The sequence below is a fragment of the Suncus etruscus genome, chromosome 8 (genome assembly GCF_024139225.1).
Source record: "Suncus etruscus isolate mSunEtr1 chromosome 8, mSunEtr1.pri.cur, whole genome shotgun sequence".
NCBI lineage: Eukaryota > Metazoa > Chordata > Mammalia > Eulipotyphla > Soricidae > Suncus > Suncus etruscus.
Genome location: NC_064855.1, coordinates 13,788,493 through 13,810,729, shown reverse-complemented (window position 1 = coordinate 13,810,729; position 22,237 = coordinate 13,788,493). Strand labels below are relative to the sequence as shown.

The window sequence follows — 22,237 nt, the reverse complement described above, 5'->3', positions numbered from 1 at the left end:
GCACTTTTCTCAGGAGTGACCCTTGGCAGTTCTCAGGGGACCACAGGGAGGTGCCAGGAATTCAAACTAGGTCTGCTGTATGCAAAGTAGGTTCCTTAACCCCTGTACTAGAATGCCTTCCAACACCCCTGTTTTGAAGGTCAATGTTGTCATGCACGTCTCTCAAACAAGCCCCAAAGGCACACATGGTAACATGCTTTTGAATTTTTACAAAGCAAAATGCATCCTAATTCCAGCACTTGAGCTGAGGACCAGTGCTCTGGCATCTCTTTTCTGTCTAAAACCCCAAGATAGCCACATTTCTGGACACTCAGCCCTGAGGATATGATACATGTCCAGGACTCCATGTCCTGGAGGCATTTCCTATACCCAGCACAATTCTCTTTATTTGCTACTGTGATCCAGCCAGTGGCTACTGCTGGCTCCCTTGGATCCCAGAACATGGGAGCATGGCTATGTGGTTGATCACATTGACCCTCTGGCCAGTGCTGGTTCCCTTTGACATGGATACAGGACTTTATGGCTACTCACGCCAACCCTCCTGTAGATGATGCTTTGGACTTTCTCAGACACATCTTTTTCTCTTCCTCCCATTTCAGCAAAGACTTCCTCCTGCCCCCCCCCCATCTGCTTCATCCTCAGCCAGGCACAAATGCCCCTTATTCACCCTGCTAGACCTCCACAGCCCTCCAGACCCCATGGTCAGGCAGTGATGCTTTCAGTTCCAAAGCAGCTGTGGAGTGATGGAACTGATCTTACGATGCCAGTTATTTTTTTGCCCAGCCACAGGCTTCCCATCTAAGGAAAAGGCTTGTGAAGGCTATGTTAGGGTACCTCAGGGATGGCCAATATTCTTCCCTCCAGGCAGCTTTGCTGTCTGAGCATTGGGTCTGGGGAATTCCTGAGAAGGAGGCTGAAGTTAGGACCATGGACAGCAGCATTCACTGGGCTGCTGTTCCTACAGGAAGTTTCCTGGTGGCCCAGAGACCAAAACAGAGTTTCCCCTCCTTTATGCCTGGGAAATGTGCCTGGGTATAGGAAATGCCCATGGCCCATGTTTCCAGGGCAGAGACAGTTGGTGGTGATCTGGAGTCAGGGATATGGGAAAGGAGAAGCTGAAGAGAAGGGGCAGTGGAGGAGCAAGGGCAAGGGGGTACACATACCCGCAGTAAATCCCCTTTGTGAAAAGAGCTAAAGAGATAGGCACCTCTCTCCCTATTTGTTTGCAGGGAAGTCAACATCCTAATGGCCAGGCCTGTGACTTGCACTAGCAAGGGTCAATTTTGGGAGCAGGGACATCAGCCCCTCGAAAGTCAATGTTGGTCTGTCCTAATGGAATGCCACCTTCTTGCACTTAACAGACACTTTGCAAGGGGCAGACTCAGTAGCTTCCAGCCAAGCACTATTGATTCAGCAGGTTCCTCATTGTTTGTGCCCCTTTCATCCAACTGTATAACAAGTGTGCCATCACTTTAGGTCCTGGTGCATAGGCATTTCTGAATACCTTCTTTTTTGTTTGTTTGTTTTTGGGTCACATCTGGCAGCACTCAGGGGTTGCTCCTGGCTCTATGCTCAGAAATCCTCCTGGCAAGCTCGGGGGACCATATGGGATGCTGGGATTCAAACCACCGACCTTCTGCATGCAAGGCAAATGCCCTACCTCCATATTATCCCTAGGCCTCCTGAACACCTTCTGATACCATCCCTTTGACCGCCGTCTCTTGGGCTGAAGCCCAGTTGTTCTCTTTTTCCTTCTTCCAGCCCACAGAGCACCCTGTGAACTCTCTTTATCTGCATGGACTCTCAAGGCAAGCCCACTGCTGGTGAGCCAGACTGTCCTGCCCACATCACCCTGACTCAGACCTGCCCCCCTGGCCCTGCATATGGGACCCCAGTGTCTTTTCTATAAATAGCTCTAATGACGCTACCCTCATGGATGAACTCTTATGCCAGGGATGAACTCAAACTGATCATGGGCTCTGGGTGAATGGTCCTGCCCACAGAGTCCTAGGGAACCCTCAAACCAGCTGGGGCCATATCTGTGATGGCCCATCATCCCAGCCTCTGTGAAGCCTCTACATCAACTCACACGTGTTCTTCCTTCTCTGGACTTGAACTTGAGTTGAACCAGGCCCAGCACATCCCCCAGGGTTGCCAAGGCAACCAGCAGATACTTCTCCCGAGGGAAGACTTGGACTTTCCTGCATCCAACGCTTCTGAACTGGCCCAAGGGAGCCCAGAAGTAAGTGCCAGAGAGAGAGGGAGCAGGGTACACCTTGCAACTCTGAGAGGTACCACCACCGAGTTATTTTATTTCTCTTTGGATCCTCCTGGGCCTCTCTGTGCTGGCCCTGGGCCAGGGGTGATATTGGTCACTCTGAATTGTTCTGCATGTCTGAGCAAAGGTCCCTGCTTGCAGTGTCCATGTCCTTTCCTTTTCTGCGCCTGTCCCCTTAGGATGTGTGATAAGCCCGAGCCTGGCTCCCTGCCTCCCACCGGGCTCTGATGTAGCCGGCGGTGGCATTGGGCTGTCCTTTATCCAGGACAAGAATGTCTTGAAAGTCTCCTGTGTCCTCGCCTCATCTGCCTGCTGTCAGGACACTGTAAAGTGGGGGCTTCCAAGGCAGCCTCTGAATGGCCCCCACCATCACTAGGAGGCCGTGAAATCCACATGTTCCCAGGTCACCCCCTTTTCCTGCAGAAATGGGGAGTCTCAGCGCTCACAGCCTTAGCTCGTGCAGATAACGGGCCGCATTTCCAGATTTCTCAGTCCATTTAGCACCTACTCTGTGACTGAGACTTTTCTCAATGCTTTGGACAAAACAAGCAAGCAGGGAACTTGGAGCTCAGCCTGTGTTGGGGAAACCCAGAAATTAAAACAACAACAACAAACTGGGTGCTGGAGTGATAGCACAGAGGGGAGGGCATTTGACTACTTACATGCAATCAACTTGGGTTCAATCCCCAGTATCCCATATGGTCTCCTGAGCCTGCCAGGAGTAATATCTGAGGGCAGAGCCAGGACTAACCCCTGAGTACTGCTTGGTGTGGCCCAAAAACAAAATAAAACAAAACTAAAAACCAACTGAACAAACAAACTGGATTTGGTGTTTCCAGTAGCTCACAGCAGCTGAGCACCTTAACCCCTATACAGTCTCTCTGCCCTGCTGGACTTTATTTTTTGGTCATACCTGGTGGTGCTCAGGGCTTACTCCTGGCTCTGGGCTCAGGGATGACTCCTGGCAGAGCTCTGGAATAGTCAGGGATCTAACCTGTGTTGGCCATGTGCAAAGCAAATGTGCTACCTGCTGTACTGTGACTCTAGGCTTCCATGCAATGCTCAGGAGGTCTCTAGGGCCACTCCTGGCAAGACTTGGCCAACCAGCTGGCAGTTCAGTGATAGAGCCGGAGGATGCGATATGGCTCAGGCTCTTCGGTGCTGGGAACCAGTTGGGCTACTCCAGCCATGCTGGGGAGCCTCCAGGACTATATTTAGTGATGTGTGGGGGTCATGTGGTGCTGGGAATTGAACCCCTGTACTAGCTTCCTTGCAGCATAGGCTTTGATTGCTGTTGAGTCAGACAGTGTGGCTGAGTAGACTCTTAAATGCTCCAAACAAGAGATAGCTCAGTGGGTAGGGCATATACCTTACACGCAGCTGACTTGGGTTTGATCCCTGGCATCCCATATGGTTCCTTGAGTACTACCAGGAATGAGTCCTGAATGCAGAGTCAGGAGTAGCCCCTGATCTCTGCTGGGTGTGGCTCCAAAACCCAAAAATTAAAAATATGCTCTGGACACATTTTCAGGATCAGTGAACACTTTATGTATCTGTACGTGCACATGTGATTGTCCCACGCAGGTGGGTTGTTACTGGCCATGAATTCTTCAAGGACGAGGAATCTATAATCTTGTGCAGCCTCATAGCTCCCGCTCCTAAGGTGCTCCAAGACACCTCACTGAGTGCAACGAAGGGGGCTGGGATGGACGCCTTGCACGAGTAAATGAGTGCCTGGGAATCAAAGCAGGCTTGCTCCCTGCTCGCAGGAATGAGCCGGGCTGAGTTGGGATTTGAATATTAGCTGGCGTAGACTAAACTCTTGCACGGGCGGGCGTTGTCCTGTGCTCTCGTCTCATGCATCTTATTTAAAATGCCAGCAGCCCTATAAAGTCGATGCTATTATCGCTGCTACTCTGTCGATGCGGCAGCCGAGGGAGGCTCCAAGGTTCACATCTTGATCGCAGCTGGGAAATGAGGGAGCCAGTTGGAAGCAGCCTCCCAGAGCTAATGTACTCGCCCCGTGCTTCCAAGAGCTTCCAGAAATGCTAGCGCTGCCCCTTTTGGGTCCTGACTTCTCAGGCAGAGGTTGAGGAGGACCAAGTGCACGGTCAGGCCAGGAGGTTTGCAAAGTCCCTCCAGGGGCCACGGCAGACCTTTGCTATAGACAGGGAGCAGAGGCAGGCAAGGGTTGCTGATTTTGCCTACTGGAGACAGCAAAGGTGATCAAAGATAGGAAGTTCTTTCTGCGGAGGACTGAGCCATTCTTTCCTCTGTGGTCTCCCCCCCTGGGTAGAGATAACACAGTCTATCCCCCCATTTCCCTTGAAGGGTGTATGAGGTTATGCGTGTGCATGGCATTTATGCTTGGGATGGCATTTAATACAGATATGTAAAGTACATGTGTACATGCATCCTTCAAGACTAGAACATGGGGTGCTCTGCAAATTCTCCCTTGACTACATCCAACAACCCTGCAAGCTCTGCCTAGCCCAGCCCAGCCCAGCCTGTCAGTACGCCTCCCACTTCCTCTCCCCTGGGGAAGAAGGATACATGCATTTCCACTTATTTTTGGGGGGTGGCACACCCGCTGATTCTCAGGGGTTACTCCTGGCTATACACTCAGAAATCACTCTTGGTTTGGGGGATCATATGGGATACCGGGGGATCGAACCTCAGTCTGTCTTAGGCTAGTGCAGGCATCCACTTTCTCCCCACCTGTAGCCTTGCCTGAAAGATCCTCCCTGAGTGTGGAGATGAATGTTTTCACACCACCTTGGCCAGCCCATACATACCCCATCAATGCTACAGGGGGCTCCATGTCCAGGATCTGCTCACTTTGGCCTGGCATGAAGACTCATGAGAGAACCCCAGGAGGGTGGTGCTAACTTGAGACGAGCGAGAGGCAGATCTAGAAGAGTTTGGCCCAGCATAGTTCTGGGAGGTCCCATCCATGCCAGCGCTCATGTCCCCCTGCCTGCCGGCATCTCCTCATGGAAGCATGTTGAATGTGTTCCCTGCCTGCTGTGTCCTCCCCTGCACTCAAGTTCCGGACAATTACCTTCCCGCCGAGCTTTGTTGCTGAGCACGGCAGGTGGGCCTCGTTGGTAATCACTCGAACCCGTTCCGCTGGGTTGGCGCCATAAGGGTGCAGATCTGCTCTGTGCCTCCCGGTGCCACATGTCACCGAAGGGCCGGATGGTCCGTGGACTACTTTGGGGGCAGGAGGCGGTCAAGGTTTTTCTTCCTTGGGTACCTTCCCCGCTTGGCCTCCTCCAAGCTCCCCTCCATGCTAATGGGAAATCTACACCCAAAGATCAATACCCCCAAATGATGGTGATTTGGCCATCGATAATAATAGCAATAATCGCAGTTCCTGCCTTCAGTAATCCCAGTAATTGTGCCAACAGTACACACTTGAGATGTGCAGGCAGATGGCTCCATCGCTGCTTATCTTGGTGTCTTTACACCTCGGGGGAGGTCTAACATTTTTCCCATAGCATGGATGAGGAAACTGAGGCTTCCCCAAGGTGCCCGAGGTTGGCAGAAGTGGTTAAGTAGCGGACTCAGGGATGCCCCATCCTCTGTGCTTCTCCTCATCCTGGAGTGGATAGAGGAGAGGAGCCAAGTGCTCCCCCCTGCAGCCACACTCGGTTCCCCTTGGGCTTTGATCTGGAGTTGAGTCAATGGCAGGGGAAATGCCTGGGAGTCACAGTCTCACTGGGTGCTAGTCTTGATTAATGAATCAATGATCTATGTGTTGAGCTCCACTGACGTGGGAAACACTGTCGTAGGTGTTTTACGGGAAACAATGAAATCATCCCTCTGTTCTCACATCTGAGGTGGGCTTGGACATGTATGGGGAACAAAAGGCAGGGCATGGGGTTTGAGTGGAGAGAAAGCAGGAAGAAAGAACTGGTTGTCAGACTCAGGCCTCAGGGATCTTTTGGTTTTCTCCCTGTGATTAAGAGGCTTTGTGGACGCAGACTATTTGATCTTTGAATCTTGACTCTGGGGAGCAGACAGGGCACGAGGCATTTTATGGAGACTGAGGGTAGAGAAGTTTTAGGAACATAGTCGCACAGGGGACACATGGAGAACCCGATTTGGACCCAATCCTTCTGGCTCTGCATGCAGGGTTTCTCTCTCCTTGGGATCTGAGTATGTATGGCCTGGTTGGAAGTCTCGGTGGATGGCCTGCTTGGGGGAATCTTTGAAAGGGCTGAGCACAGACGTGGGGTATCTCTTGGTTAATGGGGAACCATGTCTGAGAATGGGGTCACTGAGCCCATTCTCCCGTTCACTGTGCTCTGGCTGGGGTGAGGGACTGACAGCCTCATCTTCATCTGAGAGGAGTGTCTGGCTTCCAGTGAGAACTTATGAGAACCCCCACCCGTGCAGTCCCCCTGCGCCCCTTTCCTTCATCCTTCTTCTCCCAGTTCTCCTGGACACTGATGGCTTCCCCAAGACCCATCCCCTATGGCATGGGGACCTTGCTGACCTCAAATCTACCCCTCCACCCCCATTTTCTCCTCTATGCAGACTCTCCAGGTCTCAGATCCCGGTGGCTGCTTCTGGCTTCCAGAGGCACAAACTGGGTCTCTGCTCCACGCAGCTCCCGAAGGGCCCAGCCTGGCGGCCTCAGGAAAATGCCAGGAACATTTGTCACCATTGAGAGCCAGTGGTGCCCTTCATACCTGACCCTTTGGGGCCTCTCCCACAGCTTCAGGCTGGTGATAACTCTCCCTCCAGTCGTCCCCCCCCCACCGCTCTCTCTCCTCCTCTTCCCCCTCCTCCCCTTCTTCCCTCTCCTTTTTCCCTTTTTTCTTTTCCCTTCTTCCTCCTCCTCCCCATTCTCTTCCTCCCCCCCTTATTCTCCTCCTCCTCCTCCTTCCTCCAGCTCAGCCATCCTGGCACTGAGAGCCTTGAGGAGCAAGGGAGGGGCAGGACATCAGGAAGACACCTAGATTGCTCGTTATTGTGGGCTTCTCCCCCCGACTCCACATCTAGCCCTCCCCAAGGCAGCCTCCTCCACCCTGTTATGAGGTCTCCAGACACACTGGTGACTCTTTCTCTGCCTCCATCATCATCATATCTCTGATTGCCTGGCAGGGGATAGGGTCTGTGGGCTAGGTGCGACTCTGGGCAGCTAGCTGCAGAATGAGACTCCCCTAGTATAGGCATGTGTTCCATGCTACTGAAGGGCACCCCACTGAGACCCTCTACATGCTTAATTGCCCCCAGGACATAGCTGGTGGGAGTAAGGCCCCAGAGGAACAGGAGGGACCAGATGGGTTGCCTGAGTCCTGGTTCCTCTCAGCCCATTGAGTGACAACCCTCCTGTAAAGAATTTGGGGGAGGAAGTCAGACAGGAAGGAAAAGGGGTTTGCTCATAGGTCCTGGCGTGGAAGGTGGTATCTGGGGCTGGACATGGGAACTAACTGGGAATGGACATGGGGGAAGATTCAGGGGGCAGTTTGACATTGGGGACAGATGGGGCTTGATGCAGGCATCAACTCAGTGTAGGGCCCCTTCTTAGAGGTTGTTGCAGACTTCACCAAGGGGACGAAGATGGGCTCCTCATAGCTGGCTCCTTGATCTTGAGACCAGGAGCAAATGACCCTCAGCAGGTGCCCTGAGTGCTCACAGCACCCCCACCCCCAAATCAGATGGGGTTTATCCTGGATCTCAGCATCTGCATCTTCAGCTTCACACCACCCCCATGACTACCTCCGATGTTCTGCCACCTCTGGGAGGAAAGACAGGCAGAACGTGCTGCAGAGAGAGGCATAGGATGGAAGAGGCTAGTAGTCCCCAGCTGTGCATGGGGCCTTTGTTCCTGCTTTGGGGGTCCACATCTGCTTGGGGGTGATGAGTGGCCACAGCAAGTCTAAAACATTTCCAAAGGCACAGAGTCATTCTCTGCTCTCTTGTCACCTTGTCCGACTCCTGCAGCTGTGGAGTTTGGGAGCTGGGAGAGACCGAGGAGGTCAGTCATTCAGTCTAATTCCCTCCTGCTGAGTGAGACTGGGGAGGGAGGAGAGTTCGGCTGGTGGCCTCCCTGCTCCTGCCCGCCTGGACCCCCGACTCCCTGCGCTGGGCTGTAACTCAGCATCATAGCTGTTGCCAAGGAGACGGGACACACAGACACTGCCTGGATGCAAACTTGGAGCTCCCGAGCAGCGGCCATGGCTTCTAGGGCAGGCCCTCCACCCATCCCCACCACAGGCTGCTGCTGAGAGTGGACAGGACAACAGAGAAACTGCCACATCTATCTGTCTGAGAGCCCGGAGCATCCTGAGAAGTAATCAAGAGTTTGCTGTCCACAGCTAGGAGCAAACCTGTAATGAATCTGCTGCCCCTCTCCTTCCACCGTCCCCATAGGGTGACTCTAACCTACCCCGAAACACAACGATTGATGTTGCCATCACCCCCTTGAGGTCACTGAAGCAGCTCTCAGAGGAACCCTGAACAGCCCTGTCTGGGACTGTTCATGGGGATCAGTCCACTCTCTGTGTATCTCCACTTGACCGGCACCATGGCAAGCCTACGGTCACCTATGGAGGACAGTCATGGACACACACAGTGAAATAACCGGACAATTGGTTAGTGCACAATTGGTTAGGGCCCCAGGCTCCAGCACTTCGGGGTGAGGGGGATTGTGGGGAGTGGGGCTGGGAAATAAGGGGATTTCTGCAAGCTGGCATTGTATATAAAAGAAAGTCTCTGTTTAGAGACTTGTGTCCCTGTGATTATGAGTACAGGATGAGCTAAGAAGAAAGTCATCCAGCTCAAACAACCTGCTCTTACAAACTATCTAGGCTTATAGTGCCATAAAGCATTGCAACCTCTGTGGACCGCTATCTTTTTTTGTTGTTGTTGTTTTTTTGTCACACCCGGCATCGCTCAGGGGTTACTCCTGGCTCTGTGCTCAGAAATCGCTCCTGGCAGGCATGGGGGACCATATGAGATGCCGGGATTCCAACCACCATTCATCCTAGATTGGCTGTGTGCAAGGCAATAGCCCTACCGCTGTGCTACTTCTCCAGTCTGCAACCACTGTCTTTACATACTTCCTGATTTAATGATGCCATGGGCATTGTAACCGCTATCTTTGCATAGCATCCAAATCAATGATGCCATGTACCTGTGACTGTTGTCTTCACATACCATCTTGTTGTTGTAATGCCTAAGCTGTATTGCCCACATTCTGTTTCCCACCTAAAGTTTGCCCTTTAGAAGCCTTGTGCCTACCTTCAATAAACAAAGTCTATTGCTCTGAAATTCCTAAGGGATGGGTGGTGGTTTTTCTTTTTTAAAGCATCTGTTTTAAAGCATCTAATTTTATTTGAGAGAGTGGCTACTCTTGACTGGGGATGTCCTGCCTTCATTGAGCTTGTGCTTAGGTGCTTGGGGGAATGGCAGGGATGGGGGGAGCAGAGGGGTGAGAGCAGAACAAGAGATGTTTGAAGCCATCATCCAGTCTGGAGATTTTGAAACATGAGGCTTTCCGTCTGAAGCCTGTGAGTCATTAGTGTCTGAGCGAATAATTGGGGCTCACAGCTGAGGGGGCTGGGGCCAGAGGAGAGCTGCCAGGGGGAGGAGAGGTTTTGCTCTGCTGAGCGCTGATGGGCTTCTCCAGAAGGTGCCTTTCTCACTTCCACTCTGCTTGGGCCCCTGTTGGTGTACCTATCTGAGACCCTGGATTTGGGTGTAGCTACCTAAGACCCACCCATTTCTGGGAGGGGTCTTGGGAACCAGATATTAGGTGTAACCTTACCTGCAAAACCCCGCCTATTCCTGGGAGGGGTCTTGGAATAGGTAGATAAACCCTGAAGCCAGGGAATTAAGGACTCTGCCCTGCTGTGCTCGCGGGCTTTAGGTTCTTTGCCTCTTTTGGTCTTTGACCAGGATGGAGGCCAAAGGAAGATGGCTGAATTATAAGATGCAGGGCTAAGAATGGCCGAATGCTTGAAAGGTTATGAGGTAGGCCACACACCTGTGGTGGTTAGGGCATGAATAAAGCTAATGGTTCCTGATGCCTGCCTGTGAGTGAGTTCTATACCCGCCGTTCACCTGGGCCTGGGACCCGCCGGCTGGATGGGGTTGCGGAGCCACGTGGCCTGGGATGGCAGAGAGAAATCCATTGCCATCCACCGCCATCCAGCCCCATCGTTATTTATTTAATTCAACAGGCCCCTACATCATTCCTTCCACATGTTGTGAGTGCCTCTGGAGACATAGACGAGCCGGAGGGTTCCCTGCACTGTGGGTGTTCTTCATCCTAGGTGGAAGCGTTGGCACATGTCTAGGTTGGCTCCTCACTACCCGCCATATGCCATCAGTGGCATGGCCACCCAGGTTGGCAGGTAGGAGCTCCCAGAGCTGCATGGGAAGTTCTAAGCCTGCTGGGAATTTCTGTAGCCCTGCCAATCAGCCCAGATTCACCTTGAGTGGCAAGAATCTAAGACACCCTTAAATTTGACCCTGCAGAAGGTCCTGAGAATATCTGAACCTCCATTTCTCTGCCTGCCTGTGCCGTTTGCACACTTTGTCCTTTCCTGGGGCTGGCAGGATGTTTGTGTGTCGTGAGTCATTATCGAGAGCTTCCTGCTGGCCCTCGCATCCTGGCATGGATCCCTCCTAAGGACGCCAGGAGAAAGCGTGAGCATCCTGGCATTGCTGCTGGGGGAGCCACACGTGCAGGCGTATGGGGCTGAATCCTTAACCGAGATCCCCCACCAGAGTGCACGCAGGCCCAGTGTTTGTTTCTCTCTATGTGTGTACGGTGGTGATTACCCTTTGCCCGAGTCGACAGCGTTCTGTCTGCTTAAGCAGTTCGTTGGAGCTCCAGTAAGTCCTCCAAATGTACCAGCCAAAATGGGTCATTTCTTTCGTCTGTGGATGCAGGTGACAAGTGCCCTCCTGAAACACCACCCGCTCCTTCATTCATGCAGTCAGCATTCCTGGCCCCTGCAAGGTGCCAAAGAGCAATGCTGGGTGTCCACCACGGTGCCCGCCTGCCTGTCATAGTTGGCAGGGAAGACAGACTATAAGCAGGAAGGCCTGTGAGGGATGATCTTAGTAAGGGGCGGTTTTCAGTGAGACTACAGGAACTGTGCCTGGTGTTTGGCACCAGAGAAGATATTGAAGGGGAATGTAGGGGGGACCCTTCACCTTGCTGAAGGTGCTGTGCAGCGGGGTGGGTAGTAGAGACGGGTGCAGAGGTCAGAACCTCTGCAGAAAAGGTCCCTATTGGAGTCAAACATCCTGGTACAGGAGCAAGCTATGAAAATGGCAGCCTGGGCAAGCTATGAAAATGGCAGCCTGGGCCATGCTTTATGGAGAAGCAATGGCAGCCAGAAGATCAGAAGCTGAGCGAGAACTGGGGAAGGTCAGCTGGGAGAGGAGAGTCTGGGGCTTAGGAGGCAGAACTTGTGGGATTTGAGGTGAGGTCAGTTGTAGGTTGTGGGAGGGAGCAATCCAGGGTGACTCTGTGGAGCTAGTGGACTATGGTGCTGTGGAGAGGGCCACAGTGTGTGAGAAGGAGGTCCAGATGGAGAATTCGGGTGGTGGTGGATGTGTGGGTGTGGGCAGCTCAGAGCAGGTGCTCGGGAGCGCCCCCTTCAGGTTGTCAGCAGCTAGGATGGGGCAAGCATGACGGATTGTGCCCAGGTGCCATCGCTCTGGCATCATGTTCTTGTTTAATCCTAAAATTTTATTCATTTAAAAAATAAATTAGTGATTTACTGAATACCAAACTTACTAGCTTTCAGCCAATTCCTAGCCACCAATTACTAAAGTAGGATCAGTGAAATAAAGATGACACTGTTAGACTCTTAAGAGAAGATTGCTCTGAACAGCCAACATGGAAGTCAGACCTCCAATTCCTTTGAGCTTTTCCAGGAAGAAGTGCAGAATCTCCTCTCTCTGTTCATTTGTGAAAACAGTGATGCTGTAGAAAAATATCCAGTGGAATCCAAGCACTGGCTGGCCTAAGGGGGTGCCTAGTTGGGGGCCATGCTGTTGCCTTGAATTTGGCATTCCTAAGGTCATATAAACCTGCCATTCCTAAGGCAGTCCACCTATTGGCTGAGCTTATTCTATGGGTTAAATAAGAGCATGCAAGAAATGCTGCAAACACTGGGGGTGTTCCACAGGACAAACCATCTCCTCTTGCTTTTGTGCATCACGAAGAGGGAGAACTTCTGTCTCATCACAGGGGTCCCTCCACTGAAAGCTGCCCTGAAAGCTGAGATCAGCCACTGCCACCCTTCCCTGTGGCCTCAGCTAGGCCATGAGTTCTGCCATCGGATGAAATTTCCCTGAGCGGCTCCAACACCTCGTTAGCAGGCTGCATGATAATGATGGCGCGGCATGCAGACCGGCATGCGACATGAATGATGATCTTTAGTATTGCTTTGATACAGCCTAATCAGATTGCTCCAGTTCTCTCCTCTCTGACAGTTGGCTCATTTATCCACTCAACAAGCATTTATCAAGACCGGAACGCATGCCAGGGACTGTTCTGGATTCCTAGGAGACGGACACACAGGGTTTCTGCCCCCACTGCCCCAGGTTCCCCCTGGGTGAGCAAGCATACATGCCGGTGGAGAGGCAGACAGCATGGAGCTGCCTTCATCAGCTCCTTTTCAAGCTCCTTCTCGCGAGAGTTCTATCCCTTCCTGTGAGACCAAGGACCAGTGCCCCGAGTTAAAGGTCAAAGTTCTGAGCAGAGAACTACTGCAGAAATTTTTTTCCCATTCTAGGGTCTTCTCTGTTCATGGGATGGTGTTGGCTGGGAAGGGATTTGGCAGAAAATTGGATCCTTGTAGTGGGGAGCAGATTTAGGGGTGCTTCTACCTGGAGGATCCTGATGAAATGCCCTCTTTCTCTGTTTATCCTCTCCCTGTGAATATGTACCCTTTTTCTGGCATCGTAGGAGGGTACCACCTGCCCAATGTCCTGCCTGTCTCTAGCACATTCTAGATTTGTTCCCTCTGACTTGGATATCAAGCCATGGATCCCTTAACCAGATTCCTAGAGTGGTTGATGTCACCTTGGGTGCAGTTGCTGTGTGAATGGGTTCCTGTTTATTCCCTTAAAGAAAGGCAATTTTCAGCAGGAGTGCTGAGTGTTTGTTCTACAAAGGGCACGTGGAAAGCACTTGTATTCCAGTTTCTAGAAAACAGTCCTGGCCATCTGTGTGCCTTTGGCCCTTGACTACAGACGAGAGTTCTGGGTGCTCCTATCTGCTCCCCATCTTGCCTACAGTGGATGCTGCTTCTCTTTCAGCCTCTTGCATTTTCCAATGTTCCAGGAGGCAGAACAATTTGCTAACATAGTTTTGGTGTGCTTGCCAGGAAGGCATTCATTTAGGTTCTCATCCTACTTTGGGGGACCTTCCCCAGCAGAGCTTAGAAGGTCTGGAGCCCCCACTGTTAATTCTTTGCCATCCACATGAGTCTGGGGAGACTCAGGCTTCCTCATGCCACTGGGGACCCTCCAGGGTGGCACCTGGTGATGCTGAGGGGAACATATGGTAGCAGGAGTTGAATGTGAGTTGGGTCCAGGCCAGGTATGTGCACCCCAGTTGTTGTCCTGAGCCCTGTTTGTGTTCTCTTTCCTGTCTCAGGGCAGCAGGGGTTCAGTTACTATGACAGACTTCCCCAAATTAAAGGGGTTCAGGATGAATATAGCCCCCCCAGCTGTGGCTCAGCCCATGTTCTCTGGGTGGGGCAGGCAACCCCTACAAATATATGTCTGACAAGGGGTCCACCCGGCTCAAGATGGAGGAAGGACGGGTATTGCCCAGCTCCTAGCTTGGAATTCTGGGAGCCTGGGCCATGATTCACAATGTCAGCGTTGACTCAGCAGGGGTGCACTGTCTTGGACACCTCCTTCTTTGGGACTCTCCACTGAGGTGTCACCATGAATGTGTCAGCTTGAACAGGAGAAAGCCAAGCTGGGTGCTTGGTGGGAGCTGTCTTGAGAGTGCAGCGCTTTGTTTGGTTTTGCCCGCCCCCCGGCACTGGGGCATTGGGACCTGGGCCTCACTGGGTCCTGGCACAGGGCAGAGGAGCTGTCCAGTGGACTGACTGATGGGCTGTCCCTGTCTTGCAGAGTTATGTCATGCCCAGACCAGCAAGGGGCTCCATGAGGAGTTTTAGAAGATGCCCCGCGTCTCGGCGCCTTTGGTGCTGCTTCCTGCGTGGCTCGTGATGGCCGCCTGCAGCCCGCACTCCTTGAGGATCGGTAAGTGCTTGGTACCCCAAAACCTCCGGGCAGTCTGGCACCCCTCACTCTTACATTGACCCTGGGCTTCATCTGCTTTCCCTGAGCTGGGTAAGGTGAGAGGGCCAGGGGCAGGGAAGGGGCCCAGTCCCCATGATGGAACAAGCCCTCTGGTGTCTGTCCCCAGCTCAGCCTGGCCTGGTGAGATGTGACGGTCAGGGTGCAATGGGAGTTGGCTAAAGGGCCTCCCTCTTTCCATCTAGGAAGACATTGAGGAGAGTGTGTGTGGTTAACCTTGAGCCCAGGCTTAGCAATGCCCTTGCCAGTCACTACCATGAGTGATTTCCTTGCTGCTCCTTATTCCCCCCCAGGTGGTAGGGCATGCTGCCCTATCAGCAACCCATCTTGGAGGAATGCTTGGCTCCCTAAAAAGACCCAGGAGCACTTGGGAGATCCAGCACCTCCCCCATTTCTGCCAGGCTGGGGAACCACAGACCGAAGTTTTGGGGTATCTGTTCCTGGGAGCTGCTAGGGCCTTGGAGGAATCAAAGAACTCTAGATGGACACAGATCCCAGGCGGGTAGTCGAGGCAGTTCCCCATGCCAGGTGCCTCTGCTGGCCCAGGTAAGCAGGGAACATGGAAAAAGGCAGGTCTGGAACTCACTCAAGAGTCTAAAAATCTGGGGGTGGGTCATTTTCTATCGACAATCATGTAAGTGGGGGCCATGGCTCCAGATTAGGGGAAAACCGGCAAGTCATCGGCACTACAGGAAGGAAGGAAAGAAACAAGGCTGGAAGGTGGGGGACATGGTTGAAAAAAGGTGGAAAAATGTTAGCTTAAGGCTCCTTCATGTGCACGGTTGGCATCGAGCCCTGGGGTTGGCATTCAGGTTGGCAGCTGGTGCTCAGGAGAAGCCACCAGGCAGAGGCAGGTGGGGGCACAGGGCTGAGTAAGCAACATGAGTGTCCACCCAGTTGTGTGTGTCCGTGTGTGGCTCGTTGATTTGAGCACAGGCCGGGCTACTAGTTGGCATCAGAGCCCCGACAGGAAGTTCTCCGAGCCCCAAAAACATGCCTGGGGTGGGGAGGGGAGGAGAGAAATTCCAGGACAAAAACCTTCCCTCCCTTTCCCCATTCGTCTCTCCCCGAAACTTCAGAAGCTTATTTAATGCTGTTTAGCAGCAAGACAGGGAACGATTCGTATCCAGAAAATGCTTAATTTATAAGATGCCTCCAGTTGTTCTGCGTATGCCGCCGGGTTTCTCCCCCAACACACCCATTTGTTTGTTTGCTTGTTTGTGTGTTTGCTTTTGTCGGAAATGAGCAGTAGAAGGGAACAGAGCTGTCAATTGCCTCTTTAAGGTCCCAGACCCTCTCTGGGGAAAGAAAGCAGCAGGTGGAGCTGGCAGGTCTCTCTGGGCAGCTATTCCCCCACAGAGGGCTTCAGAGCATCACTCTGATTCCTGTTCTTCGTAGGTAAAGGCCCATCCAGTCCTGTCCCCATGCGGAGGGACTCCTGCTGTGGTTCAAGCCAGGCCACGGCCAGCTCATTGCCAGCCCGAGGCCCCACTGGCTGGCCCTGCCGAGCCAGGCTGGTCTCCTGCAGCGTCTAGTCCCCCGCAGAGGCTGGCGAAGCGGAGCAAGAGACACACAGAGAAAAGAGCAGAAACCAGCACAGCCATGCCAGGCCTGCGCTCCTTGCTCCCATCTCCTGGTCTCTCCTGGGACACGGGGCGCTTTCTAAAAGGCTCTGGCTCTTCATGGATGGAAAAGAGCTAATTACACGGACTCCAGAGGGGCCCTGGGGAAGGGCCGGTGGCGGCAGCAGCGGGGGAGGAGAAGTAGGTCAAGGAGACCCGAGCACTGCCACTGCCCTCCAGGCAGCCTGGACACATGCAGAGGACACACAAGCCCTGGCGTCCCACAGGCCCATACACAGAGCCCAAGCTGCCACTGCTCTTCCCGTTTGTTTCTGGGGTTTCAGATTGGTGCTGAGAGCCGTTTCACAAATTGCCCCGAACTGCATTGATGCATGGCTCTGCCACACTGTCCACCGCTCCCCTTGTCTGCGGGGACAATACGGATGTTTGGAAGGAGGCAGCCAGACCCATTACACGGCCCGGGAACCGCTGTTTTTCATTCAAGTGAGACATGGGGCGGGAGATACCGCCAAATTGTCTCTTACAGTGTCCGGTGTTTACCCCCAAATGCGCTTGTGGGTAAGAGAAAGGGCTTTTATTTATGACTATGAGGCTGCCCGCATAAATTCCCCAAACTCGCCCACACGCCTCGGCTGCCTCAGGCCATCCATCTTCCAAAAAATGTCTTTGGAGTTTGCACCTGTTTCTTGGGGTCTCCTGAGCAATGTCTGTGGGAGCCCTGAAGTGATAAAATACGGCCCAGGATGCCGCATCCATCCTCACAGCCCTCCTGGGTGTCCTGGGCATACCCGATCCCCAGCCTGCCTGATCCCCTTCAGAGACTTCTCACTCAGCTTTGGGGGAGCCAGGAGTACCCATGGGGGTGACTCCGGGTGTGGCTGCTAGTATCCTCATGGGTTGGGCTACTTTCCCCGGACCCTTTTCCTGCCCCTCCCCTGGGGGGTCCCTCCATCCTGTGCCCGCTGGAGGAAGGGGTCTGATGGGCACTGCCAGGGCACAGGCAAGACTGGGGGTGAGGAATGACCTCAGTGCTATTTTGCCAGTGTTTCAGAGCCCATGAGTGGGAACTAAGGGGTAGTAAGCTCTGGAGTAGAGGGTCATAGTTTTTGGTGGTAATGGTGGGGTCAGGTAGATGGAGGGAAAGGTGGAAATTACTGAGTGGAATTTGGTTTTCTCTAAGAAGAATTAATCTTGCAGGAATGGCTGGGGTACTGAGGTCACTCTGAAAGTGGACCCTGCATTCTATCATCAGACTAGGGGTTGACCCAGAGAACTCCCCCACACCCCACCCCCAGGCTTACGGGATCCTTCCTTAGTGGCCAGTTGCAGCCTTGGTTCTGCTTGTTTTCGACTCTCTCAGTGCGATGATCTCTGATTCTGTTCTCATTACCTGCCTCTAATGATAGCTCAGGGCTTGGGCATTGATGCCTGAACTGGGCCACCATCCCAGCTGGCCTCAGTGGCATTGAGGGACAGTAAGCTGGGCTGGCGCTATTTTATTTTGCATTATTTGAGTGTATGCTGTTGGTTGTGGGGTGCGGGGTTCGGCCACATCTGACAGTACACAGGGCTTACTCTTGATTCTGAGCTCAGGGATCACTTCGGATGGGACTAGGGATATGGGATGTCGGATCAACCTTGTACAGAGCAACGAGTCTCCCTCCCTACTGTCCTATCTCTCCAATTCTCAGCTCTGATTTTTTGGGATGACACCCTCTGTGGATGCAGCCTCCCACTATCCCCCAGTCCCTGCTCCCACAGATCATCTCAATTTGCATTTCCCTGATAACCAAGAACACTTTGATCCCTCTCTTCTTCCCAGTCTGGATTGTTCCTCCAGGTCAGAGTCAGGGACCAGCCAATCTAATATCCTCTGCTCTAGCTAGGCAGAGCCTGATGTTCTGGCTCACATCCCCCTGGTCCTCCCCAGACACTGGCTGACTGGCGTTTGGGTTGAGGGAAGCTCTCCTGGTCTTTCTCTGTGCCTGTGAAGAGCTGCGGCTGCTCCTTACTCTTGTCAACCTGCACAAGTTCCCCTGATTGTCCCCCCATAGTCTGTAGACACCTGTGCCAGGGAATTGGGTGCCAGGAGGCTCCTAAAAGTGTACAGCTTCAGAGGTGTTTTTCAAACAGTACCTTTATCCTCCTTGGAAACTCCTGGCTGTCAGGAGGGCTGGGAGCAACCGGGCCTGGAGGGAGCAGATGCCAATTTGCCGGGAACATTTGTCAGGTTCCTCTGGTGGCAGATGTAAAAGCATGAGACTTTGAGCTCACGGTCCACAGATGAAAGAGCAGGGATTTCCAGGGATGACAACACAGGGACTCAGCAGCCCTGGGGGCCTCTGTGGGGAAGCTCTGCCAGGAGAGGCAGGCACTGCTCCAGCAATGCCCCAGCCAGAGCAGAGACAGCATTGAGTGGTGGTCCTAGCTGTGGGCATCCCCTGGCATGGATGTGCCAGGCAGGTTGGTCCACACTCCCAACAGGGTTTCCTCCTGGCCCTTCTCTATGCACTTGGGGCCTTGGACTGGGACACTGGTTTGGGGCCAATGTGCCACTTAGCATCAAACTTGGAGCACTTTTGGGGCAAATCTCTATGCATGGTTATAATGTGCCCCCAGTCCACTGCCAATCAGTGGTGCCCACCTACCTTAGGACTGAGCTGCAGAGAACAGCCATGTCCCCAGGAGGGCCTGATCAGCCACCATTCAAAGGGCAGGACCTCCATGTTCCTAGGAGGAAGCAGATCCGTGCCCTCTCTGCCTGTTTTCTTCTGCAGTCCATCTTCCCATAGCCCTCTGGTTCAGTGGATGGCATGTGGACATAGGCTTGCCCATCTTAGGTCACAGTGCAGGCCCTGAAAACCCACACTTGAACCTCCATTCACTGGGCTTTTAGCATGGGCCCCATTGATCTACACTCAGCCCCTCCCTTTCTGCCTGACCCTTGCACTGTGCAGGCCTCTGTGGTGGCTCCCAAGAGGAACAGGAGGATTTGGGGTGAATGCTAGAAAGGCTATGGTATCAGGGCCAAAGTGATAAGCAGGTAAGGTGCTTTGCAGGTGGCCAACCCAAATTTAATCCCTGGCATCCCATATGGTCCCCCAATACTGCCAGGAGGAACCCCTGAACACTACCATGTGTGGCCCAAAGAGCAGAAAAAAAAAGGCTGTGGTGGACATTGCACTTGAGATGCTTGCTGCCCTTCCCCTGCTCTTTTAGGCTCTCTTCTCTGACAGGGCAGCAGGAGGGATGAACTTTAGCTGAACCAGGGAACAGTGCTGACAGCCATTTGCAGAGGGGCCTGCTTGCGCATGCAACTTTATTTATAGCCGCATATTTATTAGATTCCAAATGATGTTTGTTAACTGGGAATCATACGGCAGTGATCTTTGATTACTTTTGCAGCTAATGGCTGAGCATCTATTATTATTGTTATTTATTCCTCCTGGTCAATGTGCTGAGTACATCCCTTTGCCAGGGCACCTGCCCTGGTCCCCTGAGCTGGACTCAGGGTCCCTTGGGAAGGAGGAAAGATGGTGAGGTCAGCCAGGTGGCTAAGGGACCAGGTGAATGCCACCATTGATCGTTTGTTTTTGTTTCTTGGATTTTTTTGTTTTTTGGTCCACACCCAGTAGTGCTGAGGGGTTATTCCCAACTCTGTGCTCAGAAATTACTACTGGCTATATGGGACCAATATGGGATGCCAGGGGTTGAACCTGAGTTGACTGCATGCAAGGAAAATGCTATTCTGGACATCCATGACCAGACAGTGCTATCTCTCTGGTCCCCATTTCCATTTTTTATTTTTGTTAAAGGGATAGTCCTTCAAAATAGAGGAAGAAGATATGAAAACCAGAGAAACAATCAGAAAGGAAAGAACAACTTCAGATTGGGGGTGGCTTGGGGTGTAGAAATGTTTCACCTGATTAGTAATAGTCATCTTTATTGACGATTGATAATGTGTGACGGGGCTGAGCTTCTCAAAATGATTCCATTTATTTGAGAGTCAAGAAAGCTGAAGCTCAGGGGGCCAGAGGAATAGCACAGTAGAGAGGGCACCTGCCTTGCATGCTGCCAACCGAGGTTCAGTCTCCAGCACCCCTATATTCCCTGGTGCCCTCTAAAGTGCAGAGCCAGGAGTAAACCCTGTGCATTGTCAGGGAATGGCCCTAAATAAAAATAATGATTTAAAAAATACTGAGGCTCAGAGAAGTGAAGTGGCTTCCCCAAGGGCCCTCTGCTGCTGTGAGGCTGGGCTAGCATTCACCCCAAGTTTCCAGAGACCCACACTGCTCTGCTCCCCTGGGAGACCCATAGTGCTGGGGATTCGATAGGGCATCATCTCAGCAGAGATACCTACTGGGTTGTTCTATCTCTCTGGCCCTGGCCCCCCACCTTTCTGTCCCTGCTCTCCAGTAGTGTGTCCCGGCAGTGCTGAGTCCTCGGACCCTTGCCTTCCCCCCACCCCTCACCCCTAGTGGTGGGCTGTGTTAGCTCTGGGGCAGAGGCTACATCTCTTTGCCTGAATCCCCAAGATTTGATGTGTCAGGCTGGCAGATGCTGCCAGAATCCTGCAGACAGAATCTCATCCCCGCTCTCAACTGGGAAACGGGGCCACTGGGGCAGGCTGGAGACCCATATTCTGAACTAGATCCACAAAGTGTCTGGAATATTCTGGTGACGGGAGGGTGTTGATGGGCTATCTTTAAGTTGGGAGAGAGGGGTGGGACCTAGTTGGGGGGCTTGAAGGTTGTGCATTCCCAGTCTGGCTCCCCAGCCTCCCTCTCCCATGCCCCCATGCGTGATTCCATCCTCATCTTCCCCACCACTGCCCTCCTCCCCACAGTCCCTCCTGCTGTCCCTCCAAGTATTTACTGCCCACCTGGGTCGCGATGAATCCCTGATTAAGTGCCATTTAGCTGTTGGCTGACTGTCCCCTTGGTTTTATGGTCACATTCTGCCTGGTGCAGGGGCCAAGGCCCTCTCGGAGGAGAGCGGGTAATGAGAAGGAAGCACGACGGCGGCCCACTTAGATGGGAATTTAATAAAGTTTCCAGCGAGCCTCAATCAGCAGCAGCTCTGCCACCGCTGAGCGGGTGGGTCCGTGCACCCCACGCCTTCCCAGACAGGGCTGGGGGGAGCAGGGGGGAGAATGGGGTCATGGAGACAGGAGCCCTGCTGGACAGGAAGTGGCCTTGTGCAGCAGAATTGTTTGGGCAGACTTGGGGCGGGGGTTGGTCATGAAAAGCTGGAGGTGGGGGTTCTCCGAGGGGAGACGGACAGTCTGCCCTTATAGCAGCTGTTAATTAGCTGCAGATGATGAGATAATTCATAAAAATTAGCAGTGATTTCTCTCATTGTGTTCGTATCGCAGGGCAATAAAGCGGCTGTAAGGATGACTTTTTTTTTCTGCATCGAGGAGCAGCGTGTCAAGGCAGGGAAGAAGAGGGAAAAATATATAAAGAGATGCAGGAAGCAAAAGCTCCGTGTGGCGGAGGGGTGGGAGAAAGAAAACAGAGCTGGTGAAATGGCACAGGAGCGTTTTTCAAGCTTTGGCTGGAGTCCTGGACAGGGCATCAAGATTGGCAGTGCCAGGCCTGGGCTGAGAGGGCCCAGAGGGCCAGCATGTGGCCGGGTCACCTTGGCAGCCAGGGCGGGCAGCACAGCTGGGCAGGCTTCCCTGTGGCTTCGGGGAAGAAAAACCGCCATATTGGGACATGTGGGGGGGTGCCTAGCTGAGCCCCCAGAAATCTCCCGAGTGGGCACACAAACCAGTTTAGCCCTCTGTTGTTGTCCGCCTTTCTCAACATCCTCTGCCCCTCCTGCCTGATCTGGATCTGGCATGGGCACCGTGGCCAGCGCTTTCCACTTTATTCAAACCCATGTCTCAGCCAGGGGCCATGTCAAGGAAACAGTGTCTTTGAGGGGAAGAGAAAAGGGCAAGAAACTCCGGCTTAGACCATCCCTGGCGTGGTTCCCTTGGTTCCTTCATGTTTGCAGGAAAAAGAAGTCAGTTTGGAGCCTCCTGGGAGCCTGGGATGGGCTAACCGAGCCTCTTCCCTGC

General features: G+C 53.0%; 1 protein-coding gene across 1 annotated transcript in view; it reads left to right on the top strand.

Moving 5' to 3' along the window:
* GRIK4 (glutamate ionotropic receptor kainate type subunit 4) overlaps positions 1-22,237 on the top strand; it is a 239,295-nt gene that overhangs the window by 60,073 nt on the left and 156,985 nt on the right. Inside the window, exon 2 of the mRNA XM_049778002.1 lies at positions 14,402-14,533. Coding sequence (XP_049633959.1) covers positions 14,452-14,533 — 82 coding nt within the window. The 5' untranslated portion in view covers positions 14,402-14,451. The remainder of the gene's footprint in view (positions 1-14,401; positions 14,534-22,237) is intronic.